Consider the following 15,622-nt stretch of genomic DNA (forward strand, 5'->3'; position numbering starts at 1 on the left):
AAATCGTACATGGCAACATAACTTAGAAATGTGTATGTATGTATACACACACACACACACACACACACACATATATATATACATACAATAGTTTAAACAATATTGTTTTCTTATAATATTTAATCTTTTATATCCAGTCTTATTCATCTTATCTATTCTATGGAATTATATGCATAACCTCATTAGAATTTTTATAAATTTTTGCAATAATTATTACGATAAAAGTCACATAGATACAATACCCCTATTATTTCTTGTTAACATTTTTATAGAATATTACCATATCATATCAGCATATAATATTAAGCCATTCAAATGTGTAACTGCAGAGACTGATTATAATAGTCAAAAATTCACCAATTATTTTCTAGTTCATATTTTGGTTTTTGGTTAATGTAGCTTGTCAGTTTTGCCTTAATTGCATATTCTTGCATCTTGTCTATCCAGTTCTCAAGAGTTGAGCAACCTTTGGCTCTCCAGTTAGGTACAAATACTACTCTTGCATCAGTTAACGTATATCTGAGCAGTTTGTGCATCATTCTTTCTATATTCACTGATAAAATGCCTGATAACATTGTCTCTGGTATCATAGCAAATTTAATCTTCAAAAAATTTTGGATTTCAGTATGTGTTTCCTTCCACACAAATACTTGATGCTTATGATCAAATTGAACTATGAATTAGCCAAGAAAGACCCCCCTTCCATTTTATTAAACTGTATGCCTTTCCCATGTATTGAAAACATGCATTTAGTTTATTGAAAAAAATCAACATTTGGAATAATGATATGGTAATAACTCTATGTGCATATGGAGGCTTGCATATTTGTTCTCAGTTTAAAAAAAAATCCCTGCCTTTAGATGTTAGCATGGCACTTGAGAAGAAGGGGAAGATTGACTAGAACTATAATGCTCCTGTTTCCTCATTAAAATGCTCCTGTTTCCTCATTAAGTATTGAACTAGGATTAGAATAGAATTTTTTGTTGTCATAGGCACTCTGTGCTCCCATGAAGAAGAAAATTGCTACTGGTCACTCAGACATGGAGGTCCTGAAGGGAGCAAGGACATTCTGTTGTCTATGTTATTGGATACTGCTCTGAGTAGACAACAAAGAAGGAAGGCAGATGGATCTAGGACGGAATATTTTGCCTTCCTAGCAAGACATAGAGAGTAAGACTGCCACTGGATAGAATGACAGTTCTGTCATCTCTTGAGCACCACAAGTACACAGGGGGTTTTTTTTGTTTTGTTTTTTATGCACACACACAGTTCTCATTAAGAGGTGAATCAGGATCCAAACAGAATTTTCTGTGTCATACACACTTCAGCCTACAACAGTATAATTAGCTGGAAACACAGGCATTACTATCCTCTGATAGAATAACTGGTTCCCCCATCTGTGGCTGTTTGATACATAATGGAGTCTTTATGTTGAAAACAATTCATTCCTTTATTAGTGGATTCAGATAAGCTTTTTGGAAATTTTGGTGAAATCCACTGAGTCAGACATGCTAATTCCTTTTTCATAACAAAATGTAGCAATGTGATGAAATTCTTTCAATTTTTGTTCCAGAAGCTGCTCTCTGAAGTGAAAATTCAGGTGGATAACACAATCCAAGATATACATGTCAGTGTTACTGCAATCTGTCCTGATGGAAGTAGAAAAACAGGCTTTGAAGGGTGCCAAAATGTGAAATGGACAGCTGAGGTACAAACATTCCTTTGTTCCCAAAAGGGGATGTTTTAAAAATGTTTTATAACTTATTTTTCTTCTAAAGAAGGTATTTATATGGATTTAAAGAAAATTGTCATGGGCCACAGTCACTCCAAATTGTTCATTGATTTTATTTGTGCAGAGATTTATTTTAAATTCAGACCAAGAATAAGCATATCTATGTTCATGCCAAGCTAAGAGCTTTCTAGAACTTTTTAGAATTCCCCTGTGCTCTTTGAGCCCCAGATATTGTGCCTACTGACATTTTATATCTGATGTCTAATCAGTTGAAGAATGTGAATAGTAGGTTTTTGAGGGCAAATAACCACAAGTGAAACTTTCATTTTAAATCACTATTCATGCTGTTTCCAGAGTTTCTAATGGATGCCCTTGAGAGCTATCATCTTTGTTCTAACAAGCTTATTTCATTGTATTCGTTTGCTTATCCAGTGCTCCACAAATACTGCTAGGTGCCTGTTAAAACTGTAAGAAGACCCTGCTGGATCAGACCAGTGGTCCATCTAGTCCAGCATACTATTTCACACAGTGGCGACTCAGTTGCCCTGGATGACCAACAAACAAGGCACAGAGGCTAAGGCTGTCTTCTGCTGCTATGTCCCAGCTCTGGTATTCTGCTGCCTATGTATAAGATGGCTCTCATCACTTGCCATGGCTAGTAGTCATTAATGGATCATAAATCTTTTTAACCGTCTTTTAAATCTATTTATGCTCATGGCCATTGGCAGTGAATTCCACAGTTAAGTGAATAAAGAATTTCTTCATTTTGTCTGTCCTGAGTCCATTTCCCAAGTATTTCATTAGGTGCCTCTGAATTAGATTATTATGGGAGAAGGAGAAAATAAATCCTAGCATCTCAGTTTGTATGTGCACATGGTGCTCTTAGGAGTTCATGTGGACATCATAATCATTAGCCTGCAGTGAATTCTTGGACGGAAGCATTAGAATACAATTCCAAACCTGAAATTCAAGGTGAAACAGAGTTGCACCATTCTAAACCCATTGGCCTCAGTGACTCTTATTTAGGGCTGCAATGTAAGACTGGGCTTAACTCAAGAAAATGTTTAAACAGAATTAAAAGTCCCATGTGTGCAACCAGAACTCTTCTTTGAAACTTTGCCACTGCAGATCCCACAAAGGTAAGCGACTTTTTAAACTGGCTCCCACAGAGTTCTTCTTTTTTTAAAAGCCCTGGCTGCAGATACAATTGGCTTGCATGTACATTTGCTTTTCCCCTTGCTATGAAAAATTGCAGGATGCTATTCCATAATCATGAGTGAAGATTGCCAAGTGTCTTTTTTTGCCACATATATGTTTATACCAGGAAACTGTTTATGTGCAAGCAGCTTCCTGACGTACCTGACAATATATATATACACACTCTCCATATGTCAGGATACAAATTTTCCTATGTTTTAATTATTGGTTTATGAAAAACATTGCCTAGAAAACTCTCCCACTGATGGGTCAGAGCCCAGGACTGACTCCCCTCCAGCCTCCTTTCTGGCATTAGCCTAGGATGAGTCTCAGAAGCGTGAGAGAAGGTAGGTTCAGCTTCACCCCAGCCATCTGTCTGTAGCTGTCCTTCCTCTCTCTCTGCAAGCCACAGGACACGTCTGGCTCTTTCTCACTAGTGCACACTAAGACATCTTTTTAAAGGGTGGACTGGAGGTGGGCTGATTCCAGGCTCTACCAATCCCAGCAGGCCTGGAGCTGGGTTTCCAGAAAGGTCTAAGCCCAGTGCCCGTGGCTCCTCCCCCATGGCATTTGTGCCTTCTGCACTACCCCTCCTGCCTGTTTTCTTCAAAGGGCCAAGCATTTGGCCCTTACATGCTCTCTCCCCTTACATGCTCTCCCCTCTTTCCTTCTATGACCACCTGCCATGCCTCCCTCAGGCATGGCTGCTGCTGTGGCCTCTGCTTCCACCTGGAGGATTCTCCTCCTTCACAGGTAGGGATGGGCACTGACCAGTCTGCAGTCTAAAATTCATCATGAATCAGAGTCTGGTTTGTGGTCCATTTGCCTGGTCCATGCATTTGCTGTTTTGATGGGCCACCCACGGACCACAAGGGTTTTTTTAGGCAGTCCATGTGGTCTGTTTGGGTGGTCCATGGGGAGTGAACTCAGGAAGCATTTCAGTGTCTCCTGAGCTCACTGCTGGCCTGCTGCAGAGGCAATATGATACAGAAGTGGTCTTATGAGGCATTTAAATGCCTGCTGAGATCAGTGGTGTTCCACCCCAGTGGCAGCATGACCCAGAAATGGGCTGAGTCTACTTCTGGGTCCCCTCCAGACCTCATGAACCATGAACTGGTTTGTAAACCAAAATAGTCAGTGGAAGTTCATGGCTCATGACATTCATGAACCTCCACAGACCTCATTTTTTTCTGGTCCATGCCCATCCCTATTCACAGGCTTCTGGGTTGCTTCCTGCAGCTTGCAGCCAGCCTGCTGAACAGCAGCTGCTGGCTGCCAGGGTGCTTCTGGAACCAAGGAGTGTGAGGCTGGAACTGCTGGCTCCAGTCTGCAGCCTTAGAAGAAGTGCATGATTTAGCTAGTGTTTCTTTGCCTTAAATTATAATTAGTATTCTAATGTATTGTTTTTCGTGCCTCAGTGGCTAGAAACAAAATTATGGGTAAAGGTGACCAATAGCTTTTTCCTTCCTAATTGCTTTGAAGGCATATGCACTTGAAAATGACTATCTCATTAATGTCCCACCAAAGCCACAATGAAACACAGGGCTACTTTGGACACCATAGTAAGTGAAAGTCCTTTGTTGATGTCACAGGTGCTCTTCAATGTATCCATTGCCATGAGAGGATGTAGTACAGTTGGAGGAAGAAAATATGTGATGCTTAAACCAATTGGCTTCAATGAATCTACCAGGGTTAATATACTCGCAAGATGTGCTTGTCAGTGTGAGGACAGTGTAAAGCACAGAAGAATATGTTCTGATGAAACATCTCTGGATGCTCACACACCCATCTGCAAGGGCAATAACTGTAGTTCCAGTGATGAATTATCTTCTGAGCAGTGCAAGATGAAGAAGAACCATCCAGTCTGCAGCGGCCAGGGAGACTGCATAGGTGGACAGTGTGTTTGCCGTAAAACCAAACTTGGCATGATATATGGTAAATACTGTGAGAAGGATGACTTTTCCTGCCCATATCACCTTGGAATCCTCTGTAGTGGTAAGCTCTAGAACTCTTGTTGTATTTACCAGTTCAGCTGTTAGTCTTTTTTGGAGGCTGTCCTGTTTCAAAAGCCCAGACTGGATAAAGCTGCTGCTTTTATTTTTTATTTGCTTTTCAGAGTGGCTAAATTTATTGGCAATATGCGACATAAAAAGGCTAAAATGACCATTAAACTATTTAAAACATATCCATAAAAAATATAACACAAAGGAGAGAGAGAACATCAGTAAAATATTTTATGCAGTATCTACCTCTTATGTTGAAAAAGCTAATTAGGAAAATACTTTCTGAACAGAAAGATTTTACTGTCCAGAATATTTGTAATTTGTCAGCTTATTTGACTACTTAAGGTGCTGCCAGAAAAAAAAATACAATGGATGGCCTTTCAGGTATGTTACCTGGAGTTGGAAGCCCTTCAACAGGTTCCTTCACAAGGTCTTATTTCATCTTTTAGCTACATGTGGGAAATCCAAACAACCACTGAATATTGATGCCTGAGGCAAACATATGCTGTATTATCAAGGTCACTAAAGAGACTGGTTCCTTTTTTTCATGAAAGCTTACTAATCACCCATATGTAACACTCCTTAGAAGAAAAGCTATTGTTCTTAAAGAGTTATCCACACAAAGTTAGAGTCCAGTGGCACCTTTAAGATCAACAGAGTTTTATTCAAGGTGTGAGCTTTCTTGTGCACACACACTTCCTCAGATATCCACACAGTCATGGCTTCTTCCTGCCTTCCTGTTTTAGAATTCACACTCAGATTGGCATCTGGCTAGTGGTTTGTGATCTGAAGAGGATGAAAGGTAGTTTGGGACATCTCCAACTGCAGTCAGACAAGTATCTGGAAAGCCTCAAACTTTAGGCACTGGTTTTCCCCAAATTGCTTTCCTGGCCAGCCTCTCTTTGTGTGTGGATCACTCTCCAGGAGCAGAAGTTACTAGTAAGCAAGCATATTTTCCCACATCAGTCAATGAAATGGGATAATATGATTCCTGTTTTGGAAATGGAAAATTGAAGGCAAGAGTTGATACCTTGTTCCAGATCACTGAGTGAAATCTATGGTTGTGGGATTTCTTAACCCAGGAGTGTTGGAGCACAGTGACTTTTTATTTGGTATGGTAGCCTGGATTTTAATAACTGGAAGAACATAAGGCCCTTCTCTAGTGAGTAACATAGATGAGCTACCTCACCCCTTTACTGTCTTGCTGTTATAGGCAATGGTGAATGTGAAGAAGGCCGGTGCAGATGTTTTGATGGCTGGGAGGGTGACCGTTGCCAATGTTCTTCATCCTTAAGAAAGCACTGCCTTAATTCAAATGGCCAGATTTGCAGTGGACAAGGAACTTGTGTATGTGGAAAATGCAAGTGCACTGATTACAGCAGTTTTGGTCACTTGTGTGAATTCTGCCCTACTTGTAGTACAACCTGCAGTGAAAAGTGGTAAGTTTCTTAGAAGCTGAATTTGTCACTCTTAATTTGTCATATATAGAATTCTGCAACTTCACCACAGAAGCCTCTTCCTTGGTCCATTCAGACCACTGATGCTGGCTTATGGTATCTCACCAGTGGCTCGTATTTCTTGGGGGATATTGAGTATTGGCAAATCATCTCACTTAATGAAATAATCAGATTTGAGTGCATGGCTTGCTCTAGGCTATCCTTCATGGATCATTGGCATGCAATGGTCACCTCAATGTTGGACTACTGTAATGCCCTCTACATGGGGCTGCCCCTGTGCTGAACCCGGAAGTTGCAGCTGGTGCAGAATGCCGCTGCCCGGCTGTTATTAGGGCTCCCCAAGTGGGAGCACAATCAGCCGGGGCTTCAGGGACTGCACTGGCTGCCAATAATATACCGGATTCAGTACAAGGTGCTGGTTATCACCTTTAAAGCCCTATATGGCCTAGGACCTACCTACCTTAGGGACTGTCTCTCCCCACATGTTCCCCAGAGGGGGCTTAGATCTGGTTCCCAAAATCTGCTAGTAAGCCCCGGGCCGAAGGAGGTCCGTCTGAAGTCAACCAGGGATAGGGCCTTTTCAATTACAGCCCCCTGCTGGTGGAACCAGCTACCGGAAGAGGTGAGGGCCTTGCGGAACCTTGGGCAGTTCCTCAAAGCCTGTAAGACAGTCCTCTTCCGGTTGGCATATAACTGACTGGTACCTAAAAACTGCGAAGGAAAGTTGTAGAATAGCACCTCATTGTTAGATTGTTTTGTTTTATTGTTTTAACTGTTGTAAATTATTCAATGTAATTTTATGTTGTAAGCCGCCCTGAGCCCGCCTTGGTGGGGAGGGCGGGATATAAATCGAATAAAATAAATAAATAACACTTGGCATGAGTGATATAGGATTCATTTCTTTTTCCCCCTGAACTGCTTTTATTGGAAATCAGGGTTGCTTCGGTTCTGGCTAACCATTGCAGTACTGTACAACCGTTTTTCACTCCTATCCTCTTGTCCCTCCAGCAGATTGTTGTCATGACCTCTGTGGGCCTCATTTTGATGTTTTTGCAAGTGAATATAGACATGAAGCTATCTTATATTACATCAGACAATTGATTGATCTACCTCAGAATGCCTCAGACCTCTAATAGCCATCGTATGGTGTATTCACACTACACTAAATAATATGTTTTACATCTGGATTTTTACTGTGTAAGAATAGCAAAAATCTGGATGTAAGATGCATTATGTAGTGTAGTGTGAATGCACCACAAGTGTCAGACAGAGAAAAGTATTTGCTTTAACTGAAGGTGACAGAGATTAAATCTTAGACCTTGTTCATGTAAAGCATATTTTGTGGTCCGTCCCTTACAAAGTAGGCTAAAGCACAGTTTCTTCATCAAGATAGAAAGCCAGCACTGTTTGGTCCTGATTAGGAAGTAAGTTAACTGCTATAATTCTGACACCAACAGAAATGTGGTTCTACTCCTGTGTCTTTTTTTTATAGATCCAAGCACACTTGGGCAGCTGTTCCTGCATTTCCTCAAATGAAAAGAGGGCTGTCAGGAAGGAGATAATTGAATGCCAAAGTCTCCATGAGCTAGAAATGGCTCGTGGGTCTTAGATCACCTGTTTCTTGTTCTAGAGAAGTCTTCTGAGATGCACATGACAGGGTAGTTTAACATCCTAAGCTGGTCTGATTACAATTCTACTCAGGTCTTTCCAGTGAAGATTATTCCCAGGAAAGAGTTCTAGGATTGTGTAGCTTAAGTTCTTTGTGCCACTTTTATATTCTGAAGAGTGCATTGCTGCCTCATCTTTTATTAAACATTATATAATTTTAATACAGACACTGTCCAATTCATTTTTCTCTCATCAAGCACTGAAACAAGGAGAATGGTAAGAGTCCAATTTATGGTTACATGTGAGACGAGACCATCTCGTGGCTTGAGCAACCTTGAACCAAGGCTGTGATGTTCACTATGCTATCTTTATTGCTAGGGAGATATGAACCTAAAATGTCTGTGAGTCTCAGTGTTGCAGAGCTTTGTAGTCCAGAGGGAGAGGAATCTTTCAAGAATCCATTCAGTTTCACTTTTCTTTACAGGAACTGTGTGCCATGTCATCATTCTAATTCATCTCAAATTACACTTGACCAGTGCAAAGCCTCATGCACTTACAGGGTCCATTATATAGAAAAATCTTCAGGTAGGTTAAAATAATCTATGAATCTGTTATTATGTTTTTATATGAAAGATTTCCTCATTCTCTCCTTTTGAGTTTGCATGAAGCGTAGTTTTTGACACAGGAACCTATTATTGGAGGATGCACCCTTCCTTTTTCAACATCTGCAGAATTATGCTTTGCCAAAATGTAGGAATGTTGTGGTAATTGTGGGAGGGCGGGTGGTGACCCTGTCTTCCCACAGCTACACTTAGCACCTAAGCAGGGAGAATAGGGACCCATGTTTTTCTCTTCTCCCCAAACTTTACTCTTTCCAGCATCAGGAGGTAAGGTCCACCATGTTTTCATCAGCTGGCTTCCCAGACCCATTATTTGCATTGGGCCTGACCTCACCTTCACCTTCTTGCCATAAGGCCTCAACCCATGAGAAGCTGGGGCCTATTGCTTTCACCTTCCCAGCCTCACTCTTAGTCACAACCCAGGAACTAGCCCTGCCTAGGCTGTAGGTAACAAGACCCCACCTCCCAAGGACTTTCCTGCCGTGCCTCAGACAAGAGGCTGAGTCCTGGGCCCTGTCTGCTGCCATCCAGATGGGGTTTTAAAAGGCTAGCCTGGTACCTAATCCTGCCTCCTGTCACCAGGGTAAGACTTGGGCAAGTCCTAAAAAGAGCTGCCTAACCTACCAGACCCTGGTGCCAGTGCTGGTGCCTTCTGGAGCAGGTTGATTTCAGTGTGAATCAAAGGAACACATGTTTTGTTTTTATAGATGGTGTTTCTTGCTCTCACTATTATTTATATTTTCATGTTGGAATTAAAAGACAAATCTCTTTGTTTTCTCTAGGAAAAGTGAAACCTAAATAACAACAGGGAATGTAGTTGGCAAGCATTTCTAGTCTGGGCATTTCCATGCCCTTGAGAAATTTCATCAGCTGCTGTTGAAGCCTGCCGGAGTAATGCAGGGAGAAATAGTTTTATAAGCCTGTTATTACTGTTTCATTTCTCCTTATATGGTTATTTCATACCCGAATGAATGTTTCAATATGTGCTTTTCCTTTTTAAAAACTTTAAGGGATTGCTTATTCCCATATGAAGTTACACACCTGAGGAAATTTGAAGGCCTTCTTAAAGGTACTTCTCCCATTAGAGGTGGAATAGTCATGTAGTGACCTCTGTTCTGTCAAATTTCCTCTTGAGGCAACTCCCTTAGATCCATGCCACTGACTTTACATCATGGTGGTGCTGGTTCTGCTGCTTTTTATGATTTTATTGTTATTATGTTTTTATGATTTCATTGCTGTTTTGCAGATAAAAAGGGCAAAAGGGGAGCAATAAAAATACGTAAATGGTGTCCAGTTCATATGATTGTCTGGGTATATATGAAATTGCCTTATATAGAATCAGTCCATCAAAATAATTATTGAATATTCAGACTTGCAGTGACTCTCCAGGGTCTCAGGCAGAGTTTCTCCACATCAACTACTACTTGATCCTGTTAGTTGGAGATGCTGGAGATTGAACCTGGGTCCTTCTGTATGTCAGTAAGATGCTCTATCACTGAGCTGTGGCCTCTCCCCTTTTCTTTTTTTTCCCTACTAGCTTGGCAGTAGTTGCAGAATTCAGATAGAAAATATGCAAAAAAGGTTTGCTTTTGACATTGGCCTCATGAAAGGCCCTCAAGTTTACTGTGTCTGGATTCCGATCCACGGCCAGCCACCCTGGTGGCACCAACATTATGGAAGGTTTCAGAAGACTGGCCCATAGTCAGCCCCAGCCCCTGAGAATGTGCTCACAGACAATTCCATGTTGCTAATACAAATTTTTGAGTCTTCCACATGCATTGTCTTGCTATCAATTGATGCAGGGTCTTTAAAGCAGCTAACCTCACTCCCTTTCCAGACTGCCTCAGTCACTCCCTTCCCTGTGCTCTTGTTCCACCTTTTTCAGAGCTGGGGGATTTGCCACATCTCCTATAACAAGCCTCTCCCCAGCTGGTGCCCTTTTGGCCAGACTTGTACCACTGGCCTTGATCTCCCCAGAATGCAACTTGGTGGGCCTCCTGTTGGCACTTTGCCTTCTCCTCCCACCCTAACTGAATGTTGGGTTCCTTCAGCATTCTGTGTTCATTAAAATGCCTGATTCTGGCTATTGTCCTCAGAACGTGGTTGTCTGACTGTGCGCTTACATTCACAAAAGCTCAGCCAAGTCATCTTTTGCCCATAGTTGTGGATTTGAGGAGATGACAAAACTAGTCTTTGATCCGGGTACTTCTTTTAGTTCTGGCTTTTCAATATAGCTACACTATATTGGTAGTGTTAAGGCTGCAAATCTTTCTCATGAATATACTTTCCATGACCTAACACACACACACATAATTACATTTATTCAACCTTTAACATGGCAGAATGCTTAGATAAAGGTAATTTGCAAAAGGCAGCTGAATTCCTACTGATGGCTTCACTTGTTAGACCTTGATGGTAATGCAAGTTTTTGTTTTCTTTCTTATTGCAGAATGCATCTCGAATGATCCAAGCCACTGCAGAATCTTCTTCATAATCTTTATAGTTACGTTTCTTTTTGGATTGCTTAATGTACTTATAATCCGGCAAATAGTTCTGCAGTGGAGCAATAATAAATTTAAGTCTTCAGTTGACTATAGAGTACCTGCAGCAAAAAAGGTAACTAATGCCAGAGAATCATAATGCATGTATTTCTTCCCTTGAACATTTAAGACAATATTAATTGTGTGGGGATTTCTAACTGGTTATATCTTCTTGTTCAAGGATAAGATGTTCTTGCCTGCTGTTTGTACAAAAACTATAACCTACAGACGTGATAAGCCTGAAGAAATAAACATTGGCACTACCAAGTTACAAGTAAATGAAACTTTCAAATGCGACTCCTGAAGACAGACCACTTTCTTCAAAGCCTATTTTTGCAGGCCACAAAGTTTATTTGGGAGGCCCTTGTCTGATATGTTGGACTTGGTATGAGTACTGTAATGAAAAGGCCAGACCTAAAAGCCTTTGTTGCTCAACACAGCTAGGCTTGAACAGAGCTGCTCCATTTTGAAAGAGACATGAGCAATAACTGCTGATTAACAAAGTAGTCTAGTTAAGCTGAGATATATAGACTGGAGCCAATTCAGCCCCATTTGATGACCCAAGAGGGCCAGCCTAGTTTCATATTGAAGGGGGCTTAATATTTGTTCACAACACCACTCAGCATTGTAGCACTTTAATGCAATTTAACAACATTTTGGCATAAAATGTTGAACTAAACTGGTGTGACAAAAGCACTGATTTCACTTTAGAGGTAGCTAACACAGACTTGATCTATGGCAGGGATTCTCATACTGTGTCAAGAAAATACAACAGACACAACCAATGGCATTTTAACTGCCAGTGCTAACAGATTGGAGGACAAGAAAGCAGAACCAGATGAACCCAAAACTAAAAATTCTGCTAAAAGATTGGTTGTTCTACTGATTTCTATTCCACCTCCAGCACTGATGGTTAAATCTCAGTGTTCTATATTGCACTAAGAGGTCAGCTTTCATTCATCCTACTAACAAAAAGACACTAATGGCACAATCCTAAGCAGAATTACACCGTTCTAAGACCATTAACCTCAATGGATTTAAAAGAGTGTAACTCAAGACTGCACTGTAAGGCCACTGTCCTAAACATACTGTTTGGGAAGCAAGTCACATTAAACTCTGTGACATTTATTTTCAAATATGCATGGTTGGGATTGGGCTGCAGATTCTTAGAGGCCAGCAGTGGGAGATGGTTCTTCTCAGCAACTGTGCAGCCATCAGTAAGGAAATTCACTTTGCTTATCAAAAACCACTCTCTGAATGAACAAATCATGTGATGAAAACTAACCAAGCTGTATTGCAGAGAGCCCTAGAAGCAACAAGAATATTTGTATACAGCACATTTGATAAGGTTGTTTTCCTCTGTAGTTGCTACTAATTGTGCTGATCTTGTTTGTTTTGAAGTCTTTTTAAAATTTAATAGCATATTTTCTTGCAAGAGACTGGAGTAAACAAAATTATTATTACTACTGGGTTTTTAAAGCCAAAATTCTGTAGCAGTTAGAAATTATTTGTACAGAATTTAAGACTGCATTAAAACATTCCACTTCACTTGACTAGCAGATTTTTATGAGTTTCAAAATATCATGTTAGTACAGAAAAGTCTGGTGGCAGTCATGTAGCTGATACGAAAGGATTACCACTTAGGGTCTAACTATGATACACTGGGAGTTCTTTGAATTAGATTCATGAAGGATAGGTTCATCAGTGACCACTAGCCATGACAACTGAAAAGAACCTCCTCATCAAGAGGTAAACTTTTAAATACTTGTGCTAGGAGGTGGCATCAGGGAAAGGCTTTAACCTTTCTGCCCTGTTGGTTGGCCAATGTGTGAAACAGGATTTTGGACTAGGTGAGCCACTGGTCTAATCCAGCAGAACTGCTCTTACGTTACGAGTCATGAGTCCCAGTATTCTTTAAAGTCAGTTATCATGTGTGCAGTGGCCTGACAGAGATAGGGATGGGATCACAAGGGGAGAGGGGGTTAAGTCTTTCCCTCCATGTTTTTCTCCTAATTTAAAATGGTTGAAGGGTGCCTTTATTTGGTCTTGTTTTCCCAATATAGCAGATATGCCAGTAGGATGCAGGTGTAACCTCTCCCCTGTTTACATCATCCTCTTGATTGTAACCAGGCCTCCGTATTCCTGGTGGCTTTTGAAAGGACTGGGAGCTCCTGACAAAAACTCTCACTGTATTCTCTATAGGACTAACCACTTAAATCATACCCTTAAAAAACTTAAAAATCTCCACTGGCTCAGACTTCAAGCTAGTATCTCATTAAAAGTTTAAGAAACTGACCCAGTAGATTCAGATATGTGTGGAACCAGGGCTTTTTTTGAGCAATTGCACAGGAACACAGTTCCGACTGGCTTGGTGTCAGGGGGCATGGTCTAATATGCAAATGAGCTTCTGCTGAGCTTTTTCTACAAAAAAAGCCCTGTGTGGAATCCTTACCCCTAATAACAGAGTGGTGTTGTAAATTCCATGCTCATCATATCTGCTGCACTGAAGGACCTTCTCTCAGCACTGATTCGAATTGGAAGAATTTCCATATGTGGAAACTTTGCACATTGTAATCTGTGGATCATTTGATCAAACCAAGTTATTAACTTGTTGATATAATGGAACCTGGAGTTCTCCTGGAAGGGCAGCTGATCTGCATATTACAGAGATCAGTTCCCCTGGAAGAAATGGCAGCTTTGGTGGCTGTGCACTATGGTATTGCATCCCCATTGAGCTTCTTCCCCAAGCATTGCCCACATCTCCAGGAACTGGAGTTGGCAACCCTAGGAACCCTGTGACTACAATGCTCAAACCACACTACATAGCACTTTGAGGATTAGAATGTATATTGCTCTCTGGAAACTCATCCTAAATAATTCCTTTCTTTTTTCTTTTGCACACTCTTAGAAAAGGTACATAATAGTGTCAAAGTACTTAAATGTCACTATAAACATCTTGCAGCCTATTATTTTTCCTAACAAATAATTGGATTTTCCTTCTCTTTATATGTTGTATGTTCTCTTTACTATGTTGTAATCTCTTTGATTCTTGCATATAACTACAGAAAACTACAGAAAAACAGATGCAATTTGAAATGTATATTTTGCAGTGGTATCTGATGTTTTTGCTTTTATCATATTTAATTTGTATTGTACTTTTTGTAAAAATAAGTGTGGATAAGTCATCTGTTTTTATGGATTTATTTAATATGTAGAATCTTTCTAGGAAAAAACAGCAGTTCAGAATATAAATACACATTGTTCATTATAATCTTTTAAACCATTTGAAACAAATCACTGCTTTAACTTCCCTGAAAGCTTACTACGTGTTTTATTTAAAGTATATTTTTGTAGTGTATATAACTAACTTTAATTTCAGTTTATTTATTAATTTGTCACTTTAGTATATCAAGAGATAGTTTATTTTTTTATGAGAGCTGCAATAACCATGACTTAGCATTAAGTTAATGCAAAATTATTGTACATTGTCTAAAAAAATTAAAAGAATCTCTGCCTCTGATTCCTTTTGTTAAGTTGTGTCTTTCTTCCATCTTTAGTGACATGCTTGTCATGTTCTCTCTACTGAAAGGCCTTTATTTTATTTTTATTTTTTAAAAAAAGAATATTTGAGTGTGATTGCTATAATCCTGTTTATCATAATTTATGTGCAAATCCTGGTGAAGTCATGTTTTGTTTTCTTTAATAATGTGGTCTTTTAAAAGTCTTGGGTTGGATCCAAAGGTTGTGTTTCAGCAATGGTGAAGCATTCTTCCAGTAAAAAAGAATGGAGAAAGAATCCCTCATTAGTAGGTCAGAACCTTTGGATCAGACACCTGAAATTTATCTTCAAGTAATTGAAATTCAGGATTTGGCAGGTGTAAGTTGAAGGAAATAGTTGTATTGAAATAATTATACTGAAACTTAATTTGCTGTTCAACCTCTATCTATATTTATGGACTGGTAACTTCCATTTCAATGTATCTGAGAGCATGTGCGTGCACATGAAAGCTCATACCTTAAATAAAACTTTGTTGGACTTAAAGGTGCCAGAGGATACAGCCGTTGCTGTCCTTGGCCAAATGTGCAGCAAAACCTCTCTGCCTTACAAACCCTGCAGAACTGCTTCACATCCTGCAGGGCCTGGATGTTATTTGGCAGTAAGTTTCACCAGGTTGAAGCCAGAGCAGAAAATGCTCTGGTTCTGGTCAAGGACAGCCAGATATCCCTTGGGCCAGGGATCACCAGTAGATTTTGGTCTACCAAGCGTAACACTCTTCTGAGGGTATACCAGGAGAGGCTGTCCCGAAGATACAAGGATCCCAGCCCATAAAGGGCCTTAAAGGTCAGCACTAGAACCTTGAACCGCATCTGGTACTCCACTGGAAGCTGGTGCAGCTCAAATAGCACAGGCTGAATGCGCATTGTGTACCCAGACTTTGTAAGGAGCCACACCACTGCATTCTGC

The 15,622-nt window shown here is 40.3% G+C and overlaps 1 protein-coding gene across 4 annotated transcripts in view; it reads left to right on the top strand.

Annotated features, from left to right (window-relative positions):
• Window positions 1–11,998, top strand: part of ITGB8 (integrin subunit beta 8) — a 51,023-nt gene extending 39,025 nt beyond the window's left edge. For 3 of the 4 annotated variants that reach the window (XM_060248634.1, XM_060248631.1, XM_060248633.1), the window contains exons 9-14: window positions 1,574–1,708; window positions 4,522–4,924; window positions 6,146–6,371; window positions 8,482–8,582; window positions 11,067–11,233; window positions 11,339–11,998. In XM_060248634.1, the coding sequence (XP_060104617.1) occupies window positions 1,574–1,708; window positions 4,522–4,924; window positions 6,146–6,371; window positions 8,482–8,582; window positions 11,067–11,233; window positions 11,339–11,461 (1,155 nt within the window). In that variant the 3' untranslated portion in view covers window positions 11,462–11,998. The remainder of the gene's footprint in view (window positions 1–1,573; window positions 1,709–4,521; window positions 4,925–6,145; window positions 6,372–8,481; window positions 8,583–11,066; window positions 11,234–11,338) is intronic. The other variant, XM_060248632.1, reaches the window with a different exon arrangement.
• The last annotated feature ends 3,624 nt before the right edge of the window (window positions 11,999–15,622 follow it).

The sequence above is a fragment of the Heteronotia binoei genome, chromosome 10, assembly GCF_032191835.1.
Source record: "Heteronotia binoei isolate CCM8104 ecotype False Entrance Well chromosome 10, APGP_CSIRO_Hbin_v1, whole genome shotgun sequence".
NCBI classification, from domain to species: Eukaryota; Metazoa; Chordata; class Lepidosauria; order Squamata; family Gekkonidae; genus Heteronotia; species Heteronotia binoei.